This window comes from Carcharodon carcharias, chromosome 7 (genome assembly GCF_017639515.1).
Source record: "Carcharodon carcharias isolate sCarCar2 chromosome 7, sCarCar2.pri, whole genome shotgun sequence".
Taxonomy (NCBI): Eukaryota; Metazoa; Chordata; class Chondrichthyes; order Lamniformes; family Lamnidae; genus Carcharodon; species Carcharodon carcharias.
In genome coordinates this window covers 75,661,814-75,676,159 of record NC_054473.1, presented here as the reverse complement: position 1 = coordinate 75,676,159, position 14,346 = coordinate 75,661,814, and the positions used below count along the sequence as shown (strand labels likewise).

At 44.7% G+C, this 14,346-nt stretch overlaps 1 protein-coding gene across 1 annotated transcript in view; it reads right to left on the bottom strand.

Moving 5' to 3' along the window:
- Positions 1–14,346, bottom strand: part of grip2b (glutamate receptor interacting protein 2b) — a 178,830-nt gene that overhangs the window by 45,638 nt on the left and 118,846 nt on the right. Inside the window, exons 11-14 of the mRNA XM_041191848.1 lie at positions 10,799–10,985; positions 8,401–8,546; positions 5,683–5,767; positions 2,356–2,415 (exon numbers count right to left, since the gene is read on the bottom strand). Of these exons, the coding sequence (XP_041047782.1) occupies positions 2,356–2,415; positions 5,683–5,767; positions 8,401–8,546; positions 10,799–10,985 (478 nt within the window). The remainder of the gene's footprint in view (positions 1–2,355; positions 2,416–5,682; positions 5,768–8,400; positions 8,547–10,798; positions 10,986–14,346) is intronic.

Sequence of the window (14,346 nt, the reverse complement as noted above, 5' to 3'; positions counted from 1 at the left end):
ACAGAATTCCGGGCACACATCCGGTCCCAGCAACAATGACCAGGACTATCCACCAGCCAATCACGGCCTGGACTCAGGTACCACCTGACATTCCCTACATCAGGGATCGACCGCCAGCCAATCATAGCCCGGGCTCGGGTACCACCTGACTTTCCCTATGTCAGGAACCTACACCCCCAACCCACGCAAAAGCTCGAATCGGTGTTGGCAGAGGCCACTTGACAGAAATATCCGAAGGGCCTCCTGAATGCATGATCAGTGCTCCAACCAGTTGAGGCGATGCCCACTCGGGCTATAGAGCTGGAGGAAAGGGCAGGGGTTATTAGCCAAGGTTAGGCTGGGCTGAGACTGGCCAGGTGCTGACTCAGTGATTAATTGGTGCTGGACTGAATGGGTGGCGATTGGGCGGGTTGTGTTGTGCTGCAGATTTCCATCCCCCATTCCAGAGCAACTGGCAGGGGAAAGAACTGTTTACACTCAGTAATAGAGTTTAGTGGATACAGGTTCATTTCCTCTCACTCAGGGTCACAGGCCTTTTCTCTAGTTTCACCCACTCGCGCCACACTGGCTTTCCGTGATGTCACTTCCGCCAACGTCTCCCGGTATGTGTCCAGCCTGAGTTGGCAACCCTAGCTTCAGACTTGCATTTACATAGCACCTTTCACAACCACAGGATATCCCAAAGTTCTTTATAGCCAATAACGTAGGTTTGTAGTCACTGTTATAATGTAGGAGATGTAACAGCCAACGAGTATATAACAAACCCCCACAAACAACAATGACCAGATAACCTGGTTTTTGTGATATTGATCAAGGGATAAATATCAGTCAGGACACCAGGGGTAATTAACCCCCTGTTCTTCATGAGATCTTTTACATCCGCCTGAGAGGGCAAACAGGGCATTAGTTTGATGTGCCATTTGCAGTACAGCACTTGAGTGTCAGCTTTGACTTCCAACCTTCCAAATCAGAGTCAAGAGTGGTACCAACTGAGCCACAGCATCCAGGTACGCAGCAGCAATGGAAACGTGCCAGCAAACTCAACACCCAATGGGATAAGGTTTTGTATAGTATGTGAACTTAGTACTTTGGACCTGCCCAAATGGATTGCAATGGTCTTTACTGGTCCTGCACATTCCTCTACTCCTGAGCTCCCTCTCTTATGAGAGTCATACATTGTAATTCCTTTACTCACACATCCCTCTTACGCTCATAACACACCTCATGGCTTGGTTCACCAAGCTTGCCTGTTAACTGGACCTTCATTGATAACTTGCACAGCCTAGTCAAGGGGACTAGACCAGGCTCTCTCATTGGTTCAATACACTGCTCAGCCGGGCAACTGACCACAAAGTCTCTCGTGTTCCATTTCCAGTTGATGCTGAGTTAACGACTGCCAGTCAGACAGGAAGTGGGAGAGCTACAGCTGAACTCAGTGTCTGCTGGGCCAGGGTAGGGAAAATGTGCTAAGGTTCATGTTCCAGCTTGTTGTCCAGTGATTCCTGCTATAAAGTGTATATCCATGGATGTCGGTCGATTGCAGGATTGGACTGGGAAATGATGCTTTCACACAGCCTACTAGCCCTGGCTGCCCCGGTTTAAATAAGTTCATGTGGGGCAGCATATGGGAGGGTGGCCACTACCATATAGAGACACCCTTCCCTAAACAGGAAATTCCACGTGTATGATGGGGTGGAGGGGGGGGAGCAGGAGTCGGGGGAGATTATCGAGGAACCATATTTGGAAAGGATTTACGAGGGAAATGTGATGTGTGAATAAAGTGTGTTTGGCTGAGCATCAGCACACTGAGGGCTTGGAGGGCAAGGGGAGTGGGGAGGGCAATAGGATCCTGCCATGTTTGGAGATTGCACTCGCCATATAAAGCTGGATCTCAGCATGGAGTAGCACCAAGTTCTTAAAAAAGTCATTCTCGGGATGTGGGAGCCCATGCCAAGGCCGTCATTTACTGCCTACCCCTAGTTGCCTTGAGAAGGCTGTGGCTGAACCTTCTTATTGAGCCACACTGTTATGGCTTGACATGATTAAGTGGCTTGCTGGGCCCAGTTCAGGGAGAGGTTAAGAGTTAACAATGTCGGTGTGAGACTGGAGTCACATATAGGCGAAGATTGGGTATGGACATTAAGATAATATCCCCTAAAGGACATTAGTGGACCAGAACTGTGCAATCGAGTCCCATGTACTGTGATGATGCAGCATGGCTTTGCACTCTTAGAAAAGTCGCTCAAATACTCCTGGCGCAATGGGGAAACTTCAACGTTAATAAATTGCCTTATACAGTCAGGACCACTTGTTGCTTCATTAAATACATGCATCAAATTAGGAACAGGTACCTACCGGTGCGCTACACTCCCCTTTTTAATATCAGATATAATCAGTGGATCTCCAGGCTTCCGACTGACAGCTGCTGAACAGAAAAATACGTTGCATGAATCAGTCAGGCCAGAGGACATTACACATATTGAATAACTGTGTAATTCAATCACTCTAGCTATGCAGAGAAAACTGCCAGCCAGCATGCATGACCAGTTAACCAGTTGCATATGGTGTTGGTTGAGGGGTGGCAATTGGCCAAGACCTCCCCTGCCCATCTTCAAATAGCACCATGGGATCTTTTACATCCAGCATTCCAAGCAGGTGGAGACCTTTTCGGCAAGAACACCCAAAAGGTGGCACCTCCGACAGTGCAGGACACCCTCCGTAGCAGGGCATAGTCACTCTTGTAAAAAAACGTGAGAGTCAATTGGCACATAGCAAGGTCCCACAAACAGGAAGGTTAGGCTCATTTTGCACCAACGATTCAGTCACTGGAGAGCCAGTGTGAGGACATTCTCCTATGATCCAATGGGCCATGAGCCAGTGTGTAAAAGCACTTCAAGGAAATGCAGCCACTGGCATTGAGAGATGACTGTAATTTCAGGCTGTGAGAACAAGACCAAGAAATGGCAGAAAGTGGGGAAAGAGTTAATGCAGCAGAAGATTCTGAAGTTGTGGTATGCAATCCAACAGCTGAGAACCACCATTGTGAGTATTTTATTCATCAAGAGACAAAGAAACAGAAGCATGGATTATGAGCAAAAGGCTGTGAGGAGAGCAAATGCAGGCCTGGGTCTTCCTGCAGAGCTTTTGTTTGACTGATTGGTTTACAATGGGAACAACAGGATAACAATTCTTACCTGAGGTACTTCTCACAGCCTTTGGTTCAATAGTCCAGCCAATCAACTCCGAAAACCAGTCTCCAAGTCCATGTTGTGCTGAGAGACCATTTGTCTGCAGTTCTCCACGCGCAATCATTTGATTTTCACAATCTCGCAGGCCACCTGAAATCCCTCATTACATGAATCCTATATCAATCAGCTCAACAATAAAAATCCTTCTGAACTGACAGAATCACCGCGGAAATATCTAGAACCATCTACATATTACGGGAAGCGGGTAAAGTCAGCTCCCTCTTCCCAGCCCTGTAATTTAAAGGCTCCATACAGGAAGGGGCTATACTCAGAAACTCTTTCTTGGGTCCAATTTAGGAGTATTGATAAATTGGAGAGATTAGGACTATTCTCTTTGGAGAAGAGAAGGATGAGAGGAAATTTGGTAGAGGTATCCAAAATCATGAGGGGTCTGGGCAGAGTAGATAAGGAGAAACTGTTCCCATTGGCAGAAGGATCAAGAACCAGAGGGCACTGATTTGACATAATTTGCAAAAGAAGCAATGGCGACATGAGGAGAAACCTTTCCATGCAGCCAGTGGGCAGGAACTGGAATGTGCTGCCTGAAGTGTGGTGGAAATAGGTTCAATCGAGGCATTCAAGAAGGAATTGGATTATTATCTGAAGAGAAAGAATGTGCAAGGCTATGGGGAGAAGGCAGGGAAGTGACACTAGGTGGAATTTTCCTTCAAAGAGCCAGCACAGACATAACAGACAGAATGGCCTCCTCCTGTGCTGTAGCCATTTTGTGATATATTTTTCTGTTTGGAAGACATTTGTTATTTTCAATCAAGTCGTGTGGATATGCAGTTTAAAATGTTTTTCCCTCAAGTTGAAGCCGTCAGTGGGAATGAGAGGAAAACAGTTTATCGCAACAAGACAACGACCTTGAAACCTTTCTAAACTGGCACTGGTGTTGAGAGTTTGTAAATCCAACTCTATATAAAAGGGGCAACAGAACAAGTGATGAACCATGAGGGGGAAGCTAGGGAAGCCAGTCAGAAGCTTGGTTGAAAGGATGGGCTTTAAGAGGGATTTTCAAGAAGGAGAGACAAGTGGAGAGGTGGAAGGTCTTAGGCAGAGAATTCCAGACAGTAGGGTCATGGTAGCTGAAGGCTCTAGCACCTATGGTGAAACATTGAGCATGGAGGGAGGAGGGCAGTGGGATATAACACGTCTAAAGGGTCATAAGGCTGGAGGGAGGTTACGGAGGTAGGGAGGTGCAGGATTTTGTGCAGGACAGGATACAGGTAGATAAATACTGGACAAGTTGCAGTATAGGGAGGGCAGAGGATTGTAAGTGGGCAACAACAACATTGGAGAAATCAGGTGGTGAGAAAAGCATGGGCAGGGTTTTAGGCAACGTCCATAAAGCAGGGGTGAAGATCAGTGAGACGTGGAAGTAAACAGTTTTGGTGACGGATAGAGCGTGAGGTTTGAGACTATGGCCCTGAATGGAGCAGGATGTCTTGGCTTATTTGGCCTGGTTTAGGCCGATTAAACATTTGACAAGGGGGTTGGAATCAGGGGCAAGAGTTATGGATGGGAATTTCTTTGGAGCTAGTTTTGCTCCATCAGTGTAACTTGGCTGGAAGTGAAACAAATCCCCATTTTTGTGTTTCCACGGACATCCAATGAAGATTTAGTGGGGGAAGCAGGAACAAAACTGAAGAAATCCCCAACCTATGACAAGGACCATGGCTTCGGTCTTTCTGATGTTTGGTTGGAGCTTGGTTAGTTGGCATCCTACGCAAACTGACTCAGGTATCTGGGCTGAGATGTACACTGAGCCTTCTGGTCCAGCTCATTGCCGGGGCCTCACTGAATCAGAGGCCAAGTGCTAACTGTAGCTCCCTTGTAATTTTTGTATTGAGATCAGGAGCGGAGGGAACAGATGTGGAAACTTTTATTCAGCAAAATGAAACCATCCAGTCTCCAGGCTGCCATGACCTCTACCCTTTACCCAAGGAACGTTGGTTGTCTCAGGTAAGGACTTCATTTTGAACACCCCATAATTCTGAAAGGAAATGAAGGCCGGCATTTATACAACGTCTTTCGCTTCCACAGGAAGTTCCAAAACACTTCACAGCCGATGAATTACCTCGTGACATGTAGTCATTGCTGCCATGTAGGAAATACAGCACAGCAAGCTCCCACAAATAGCAATAAGGTAAATGACCAGATAATCCATTTTTGGTTGAGGGATAAAGAATAGACGGGACATTTACCAACCGAGAGGGGTGTTGGGGCCTGGGTTTAACACCTCATCTGAAAGATGGCACCTCAACAGTGCAGCACTGCCCAAGGCACTGTAAGAAATGTCCTGAGCCTTGGGTTTAGGGCGATGCAATAAAGACACAGATTGATTCACTAATCTACAGGAGCTGGGTTTGCTCAGTTTTAAAGTTCCTGCACATCAAAAATGAGGATGATCTGGATCTGAAGGAGACTCTACTCACAGCTGATGGTAATGCCAAGCTCAACCCCTCTCTTCTTGGGCAGTTTCACGTGAAAGGTCCCACTACTGGGAACAACAGATTCTGCGGGAAAGAAACAAAGACAAGACAAGCCACATAAGATGCCAGGAATTTTTATCTGGTGAACACTGAGTGTTTAAGGTGCATGTGCTCTGCATCTGACTTAAGTATTATTTTGATTTCCCTGGAATTGATGACCTGCGAACACCAGGTGAATATTTAACAGGAAAGCAAAATACTGCAGATGCTGGAAATCTGAAATAAAAACAGAAATTGTTGGAAATACTCAGCAGGTCAGGCAGCTTCTGTAGTGAGAGAAACAGAGTTAGTGTTTTAGATTATCAACCTGAAATGTTAATTTTGTTTCTCTCTCCATAGCTGCTGCCTGATCTGCTGAGTATTTCCAGCATTTTTTGCATATATTTAACATATTTGTATAATATTCTTGCACCCTCCGCTTCTAACAATTTATTTCAACTAGCTAACTTTATTCTTTCATGGGATGTGGTCATCACTGGCAAGACCAATATTTGTTACCCATCCCTATTTGCCCTTGAACTCAGTGGCTTGCTAGACCATTTCAGAGGGCAGTTAAGAGTCAATCACATTGCAGTGGGTCTGGAGTCACATGTAGGCCAAACTGGGTAAGGATGGCAGATTTCCTTCCCTAAAGGGCATCTGTGAACCAGATGGGTTTTTACAACAATCGATGATGGTTTTATGGTCACCATTACTAAGACCAGTTTTATATTCCTTCTCTAAAACACTGCAATAGAAGAATGTCATATGGTGTGTTAAACGTTCAAATATTGAATTCACCAAGAGCACTTTCTGGGTTTTTATTATGTAATTGTTTATGCATCCAGCAGATGGAGCTCAGAAGCTTGGAAGTCATCATAGAATCTTACAGTAGAGGGGGAGGCCATTAGGCCCATTGGAGCTGTGTCAGTCCTTTAAAAGAGCAGTCCATTCATTCCCCTTCCCTTGCACCATTTTCCCAAAGTCCTGCAAATTTCTCCTTTTCAATATTTGATTCCCTTTGAAAGTCAATCTGCTTCCACCATCCTTTCCAGCAGCGAATTCAGAACTCGCTGTGGAAACATTTTTCCTCCTCCTCTTCCCCTTTGGTTCATTTGCCAATTTTATTTAAATCTCCTCCCCCGGGTTATTGACCCTCCTGTCAGTGAAAACAGTTTTTGGATGTTTACTCTATTCAGATGGAACAGTGAATCAGCACATGAAGAATGGCCAATTGGGTAAGTGCCAAAGAGGGTTGCCAGCTACCCATATGGCAGCAGCACTAAGGGCCATCCAGGATTGTCCTGGGGGCTCCAAGAATTGAAGGGCACTGTTTCCACCAGGACCACTAAATAAAAACAAAGTGCTTTGTTTTAACATTTTCTTTGACCGTTTTATTTATTAGATCGGAGATGGAGAAGGAAGGCGGTTTGAACAGTGGGAGTGGTCGGAGAAAGGTGGTCATATGATGGAATCTCCAGGGATGTGTCCAATCAGATTTGGTGACCTAACTCCAGAGAACATACGGTTATTCAAATTAGGAGCAGGAGTCGGCCATTCAACCCCTTGAACCTGCTCCACAATTCAATAAGATTGTGACTGATTGTGGCCTCAGCTGCACATTCCACCTGCCCCCCGATAATCTTTGGAGGAAGAGTAAATGGGAAACGCAGAGGGATGGAAAACACAAATGGTTCCTTCGGTGATGAACTGCTTGTCAGACGTGACCCATTCCAACCAGCTACAACTGCCATCCAACTTCTGCTGCTGGAAATGCAGCTGGCAGAGCCAGTGATCTCAGCACTTGCCCAATCACCTTGCCTTCATAGCAGACAAGTGAAGTCAAAGGGCAAGGAACATAGTGTCCGAGAGCAAGGGGACTCACCAGCTAAACAAACAGTGCCACTCAGCAAAGCCTGCACTCGACCTCCCAACACAAACTGGGGGACTGTGGGGAACATCTGTACATAGGTCTACAGAGATAAATGGCATCTTTATACCCTTACATGGTGGGCCTATACACAAAAGCCAAGCCTCTACTCTTAACCTCTCTCAGGAGTGTTCAAGCTTTTGTTTTACCTTCATGGACCACGGCCCTATGTGGGATGCGCCAAGTTCCAAACTGGAATAGCTGACACGTGCTCCCGTCACAGGAAATTCTGGAATCTCAGGAGTGGAAAAGGTTTAAACCTGCATTCCCTTTAATTGTGGATAGCTCAGGTTGCTGATACTAAACAATCTCTCTGATCTGATCCAGGATTTATCTTACCAATAAACAATCTTACCAATGAAGGACAGCCCCTTTCCAAACCTCATAAACCTCAAACAGGATACAAAATGTAAGCATAGGCAGGCCTGGCTCATCTAAACTTAGTAGGCTTCATTGCCAGGGGTCACAGGGCTGGATATGACCCATAAGCAATGGCATGGACACCTTGCACCTACAGGCTTCAAGCCTCGCATTCATGATAGATTTGGTTCAACCAAAACCTCTTCTGCACTGTTTCTGTATTGCCAGTAACTGTCTGTGGCCTTCTTTGGTAACTCCTCTGTAGTTAGTGACAGCTGCAATCACAGCCCACTAGTTATTTTCACTACTGGCCTGATGGGAATTCCATTAACTTATCTATTTTATCTATTCTGGTCCTCACAGGCCTCACAGACGGGTTTCAACCTACCTGCCACGTCGAATTCTATCTCTAAGGTAACTTTGTTTGAGAGAGCCGCGTCTCGCAACAGCTGGTTGGCCTCCTCGAGGGTCCCGTCCTCAGTTGGCATGCCGTTGATGGACAGCACTCGATCACCCACCTGCACAAGTCCACATCTGGACCCAGAAGGCGCCAGTTGAATATTTTGCAGGAGAGAAAAATGACAAAGAAAGAAAGTACGTTACCTGTAGCTAAGGAAACCAGGCCTGCTGCCTCCAACTTAGAAAGCATATACTCTTGTCTCTTATAGGAATCAAATCGTTTGCTCAATCAGTAAAGAAAGCTTTTATATAGCGCCTTTCATGACTTCAGGATGACTAAAATTATTTCACAGCCAATGATGTGCTTTTCAGGCAATGTCACAGTTGTGGTGTAGAAAACTTGGCAGGCAGTTTGTACACAGCAAGATCCCACAAACTGCAATGAAACAAATCTATTTTATTGCTGATCATTGAAGAATAAGCATTGGCCAGGACATGAGGGAGAACTCCCTTGATCTTCTGCAGATGGTGCTATCCCCAAGTTGCCCAAGCTAAGTGGTTTGCTAGCCCACTTCAGAGGACACTTAAGTGTCAACCATGTTGGTGTGGCTGAATATAGGCCAGACTAGCTAAAGGATGGCACGTTTCCTTCCCTGAAAGGTCTATGTGAACCAACCTGAAAGCTTCATGATTACTCTCACTGATCTAGCAGCTCTTTATTTACTGATTAGTTATAGCTGAAATCAAATTCTTAAACTGAAGTGGTGGGATTTGAACTCACGCTCTCTGAATTAATAGTCCAGCTCCCTGGGTTACTAAAGAGAAAAGAAAACCTTGCACTTATAGCTCCTTTCACAATCTCAAGGTGCACCAAAGGGCTTTGTAGTGAACAAAGTACTTTTTTTTTTGAAGTGTAGTCACTGTTGTATAGGAGGAAACATGATAGCCAAGATCCCACAAACAGCAATGTGATCATCATCAGATATGCTGGCCGGAATTTTCCAACCCCCCACTCCCCGCGGTGGGATTCCCCGCAGCAGGGTTGGCAAGGCATTGAAATCTCCATTCACAATGGCAGAAGATCCCACCGGCCATGAGGGGCTGGAAAATTCCGGCTGCTATTTTAAGGTGTTGTTGAAAGACAAATGTTGGTCAGCACTAAGGGAAGAGCTCCCTGCTCTTCTTTAAAGTAGTGCCATGTGATCTTCCCTCGAATTTTTCTCTGTTGCGGGCAGCCAGTTATTTTTTGCAAGGTCCCTTTAAGATTGCTGTGCAGCCAAGCATGCACATGTCATAAAGGGAACATTGGCTTTTTGTCACACTGTGCCGTTTGCATGCACCCTCGCAGCTTTGAAGGAACATTGGTGCCATGGGTTCTTTTATGCCCTCCTGAGAGGGCAGATGGGGCCTCGGTTTAAAGGCTCAAGTGAAAGATGGCACATTCAATAGTGCAGCATTCCCTCAGTGCTGCACTGCGGGTGTCAGCCTAGTTATTATGCTCCAGCCCCTGGAGTGAGTCCAGTAACATAACCACTACACAAGCATTCACATGCTGAAACAATGCACAGTCAGATTTCTGAATGCAGTGACAAGGGTTGATCCTCCCATGTGATGTGGCATCAAGTCCATAATCTTGTGCTTGGGGATTCAATCTGTCACCATAATTTAAGATGGATGAATTGAGTGTGTCAAGTAGCTGTGGACCAATTTAAAGTACTGATGCTGCATGGTCCCTTCAATGCCAGGTAGTAATTTTACTCAACCACCAAATGAATCATAATGGAAAATATATAGACATTTAATCATAATAATTAACACATCTAACTAATTACTGAGCAAATTGTTGTACCTTATTTACTCAACAGCAATTCATTTCAATGAAAATTCCCTGTCATCAAGCTGGCAACCAGTGAAACAGAAAACGTATGAATATTCTGTCATACCTGCACCTTTTCACTGGATGGGTTTGTTACCGTGTGCTCCAATCCCTCCTTGGCCCTCCTATCTCCATATCCTCTTCCAGCCCAACAATTCTCCGAGATATCTGCGCTCCTCCTATTCTGGTCTCTTGAGCATCCCTGTTTTAATTGCTCCACCATTGGCAGCCATGCCTTCAGCATCCCAGGCCCTAAGCTCTGAATTCCCTCCTTAAACCCCTCCAACCTATAAGACACTCCTTAAAACCTACTTCTCTGAACCAGCCTTTGGTCATCTGTCCTAATAGCTCCTTACGTGGCTGGGTGTCATTGCTTGGCAATGCTGCCTCGATGAAGCACTCTGGGAAGTTTTACTATGTCCAAGGTGCTTCTATAAATACAAGCTGGTTTTGTAGCTTCTTTCTGTCATTAGCTTTTGATGGGTAATAACATCACAGTGTGCCTTCTAACCTTTCAGCCGGACTGTCTGGATCTATAAACCTTATGAGTGGCGGAGACGAGAGGGGTTCGGTGGCAAAGATTCCTCCCTGAAGCTGCAATCCAAATCCATTCAGCGGATCCCCTTTCAGAAAGATTTCCGTTGTCTCTGTGTGCACGATCTGTCCTCCTGGGCCTATTGTGCTCGAGGTTAGTGACACTAGAGAGTAAAAAGAGCAGCATGAAACACCGGTCAGGCTAGCGTCTGGTACAATAAGTGCAACAGTTCTTCAGCATTGTCCAGGAGCCCTATTGATACCTTGTGTAAAGGACAGAGCAGAGGTGTGCCCAAGAACTCAACTGACCCCACTGCTAAGCCCCTCATCTGGGCTTTTGTTAAGACTTCTTTTTCCCTCGCCTTCCCTCAACCTCACTTCATCAACATCCCAGAGCCTACAGCCTGTGAACTGAAGCCCATGCACAAATCTGCTGAATGCTGTAGATGATGGGGGGAGGCGGGGTCCCAGTGATCCCTGGACTGTGCTGTTAGTATTGCTAATTAAAGTGATACATTGAGGGATTGCTGCACCATCGGAGGTGTCGTCCTACAGATGAACCATTAAACTGATGTTTCATCTGCCCTCTCTGGTCAATATAAAATACACCTTTTCTACTATTTCAGAGAAGAGCAGGGGAATTCTCCTTGGTATCCTGGCCTATATGTATCCAGCAACCAACATCATTGAAATACAGATTAGCTGGGTAATGCTGGTGTGGGATCTTGCTGTGCACAAGTTGATTGCCTCATTTTTCCCCCACATCAACATTGGCTAAACTGCCGAAGTACTTAACTGGTGGTAAAGCACAAATCTTTCTTTCTTAGACTAAGCATGGTACCGATAATTTATAGGTTAAAAAGGCTCCTTGAACAGCAGTCACTAAAATTCATCCCCTCCCGCTCACTGGAAAAAACCTTCAAAGGAACTTTTGATATGGTTGCTCTTTAAAGAAATAGAGAATGATGATTAATTTTAATTTATTTTCTCTGTTGATTTAATTTTGTGCTAATGATATGAATGGCTGAGAGCAGTCAGTGAAGCTGACAGTCAAATTAAAACACAGTTAAATTGACAACATCCCTGATGCCTTGCATACTTAATGAGTACCTACAGAGGTTAGTTTAACACTCACTCAGCGCTGGGCTCAGTGACTCCTTCCCAATCAGGGTCCTAATGATGGTAATAAGCCTTTTCAATCAAATGTGTTAAACAGAAAAGCTGTTAAAATTAATCATAATTCATTATAAACAGTGACAAAATGTGAATGCTTGCTGAGTTGTATGTTTTACATTTAAGCAAATGGAGTCTTCCTGTTTATATTGGCTCGGGGTGGGCGGGCGGGTGGGGGTGGGTGCGGGGAGGAGGGAGGGCTGTTAAAAATCCAAGGGCACACTTTCAGGAGCAGCAGAAAGTTCACTAAGTAACCTGACCAGCATCCCTTCTACAACCAACACCGCCAAAAATAGGAGCTTACCTAGTCATTCATCTCATTGAGGTACATGGGATATAACTGACATTTGGTTAGTTTGTATTTTTGCCATGTCACAAGCCCTTTGAGACATTTTGACTTGATGAGCTGCTAGATAAATGTTAAGCATTTCAATAATTAATTATCAGGTCGTTAGAACCATAGAAGCAAAAAGACCTTGGCCCATCGAGCTAACCTTCGACCATCCTTCTAGACACAGAGCAGTTTTAAATTCACCCAGGCTGGATTCTCTAGTTCTGTTTATCAGGATCATGTGAAGCAACTGATCACGTATATCTAGTCCCCTTAGAATCTTAAAAAAACAGCAATCATGTCACCTCTCAACCTTCACTTCACCAGTCAGAACATGGCCAATTTACTTAAACACTTCTCATAATTGCAGCTCATCAGTTAAGCTGCTATGATGGGATGTGAACCCATGTCCCCAGAGCATGAGCCTGGGCCACTCGATCACTGCTCCACTGACATTACTACTACGCCACCATCTCGGTCTCATCAGTTAAGGCAGCACACAGGCTTGATGGGAGTGAATTATACACAGCTTTGGTTCAGGGAAGTGAGCTTCTGAATAGTGCAGTGCACTTCTGCTGAATCGAATTCTGAACTCCAGTCGGGAATTGTCCCCTTTCCTTGCTTGCCTCCTGCTTCTACAATTTGGTTACCCATTGCTGCTCCTTTGTAGTTCTTTGTCCAGCCTCTTACCCATGCCAGAAGTAGCATTTCATCCCCATTTTCCAAACTAGCATTAAAGTCATGAGTTTTTGTGAGGGTGCAATGAGTTAAAATGATGCTCTCATCATGACAAAAAATACTGTTTGGCAAACCAACATTTGGCTCTCCTATAGTGATAGTACAATGAGGTGAAACATACTGGCTAGGATTTTTATGTGTCACCACTATGACTAAACTGGCAGGTTGTTCTGATAAGTAACTGTCACTCCTCTGAAACAAGTGGTTGGGCAGGGGAGGGGTTCAAAATCTGGGCACATCCAGACCTCAATGCTGTATTGAATGGGTGCTGCTCTGGCAGAGGTACGTCCTTTGGATGAGATTGATAAACCAAGGGAGACCCTGTCTGTCTGTTTACGTGGAGGCAAAAGATCCCAGAAGCACTATTTGAAAAAGAACTGGCAGTTCTCATAATGTGTTAACAACATTTCCACCTCAACTGACATTGCTATAACAGATTAACTGGTCATTTATCTCAGTTGCGGTTTTGGTTCTTGCTGTGTGAAAATTGGTTGTTACGTTTGCCTAAGCACTAACACCTCAAAAAGTAATTAATTGGTTGTGTAGCTCTTTGGATATCCTGAAGACATCATAAGATGTCATTTAAATGCAAGTTGGTTGTTTCACCCTATGTGTGTGTAAATTATTGGAACAAGGTCCATGAATGAAAGGGGAGCTTCAAGACAGGTATTTTTTGTCAATTAAGGAAAGACTTCTAAATAGTCATTTGGTGGTACAGAACTTGAGTATTGCTGAAAAAAGAGGCATTTCTTTTTGTTCAAAATTTTTCATCTTGCATCCATCAGGACAATTCTCAAAAGTACCAATTATAAAGGAAACAACAATATATACTGTATGAGAAGAGAGTGCTGATTGGTTGGGACTCTGATTGGTAGAGGTGTTGCCATTGACAATGCACTAGTTGATGGTGACTGACAGTTAACTGCCCAGCATTGTTTGAAATTTAAACCAGGCAGCTTGACTCCAATTAACCAAAGCATTGCTCTGAGGGATGAACCAGTGAATGGCTTTCTTCTCATACACCATAAATATTTTGTTTCCTTTACATTTACTATTCTAGTGAAATCTTTTTTTTTCAGCAATACTAAAGAAAGAGTTGCATAACTTTAGTGGCTTGTGCAACCCCAGGATATCCCAAAACTAATGAAGGACTTTTGAAGTGCAGTCACTGTCGTAGGGAAGGTGGTAACTAATTTGCGCACACCAAGACCCCATAAACAGCAATGAGATAATGGCATACAAATTGTTTTATTGGTGTTAGTTGAGGGGTAAATATTGACTAG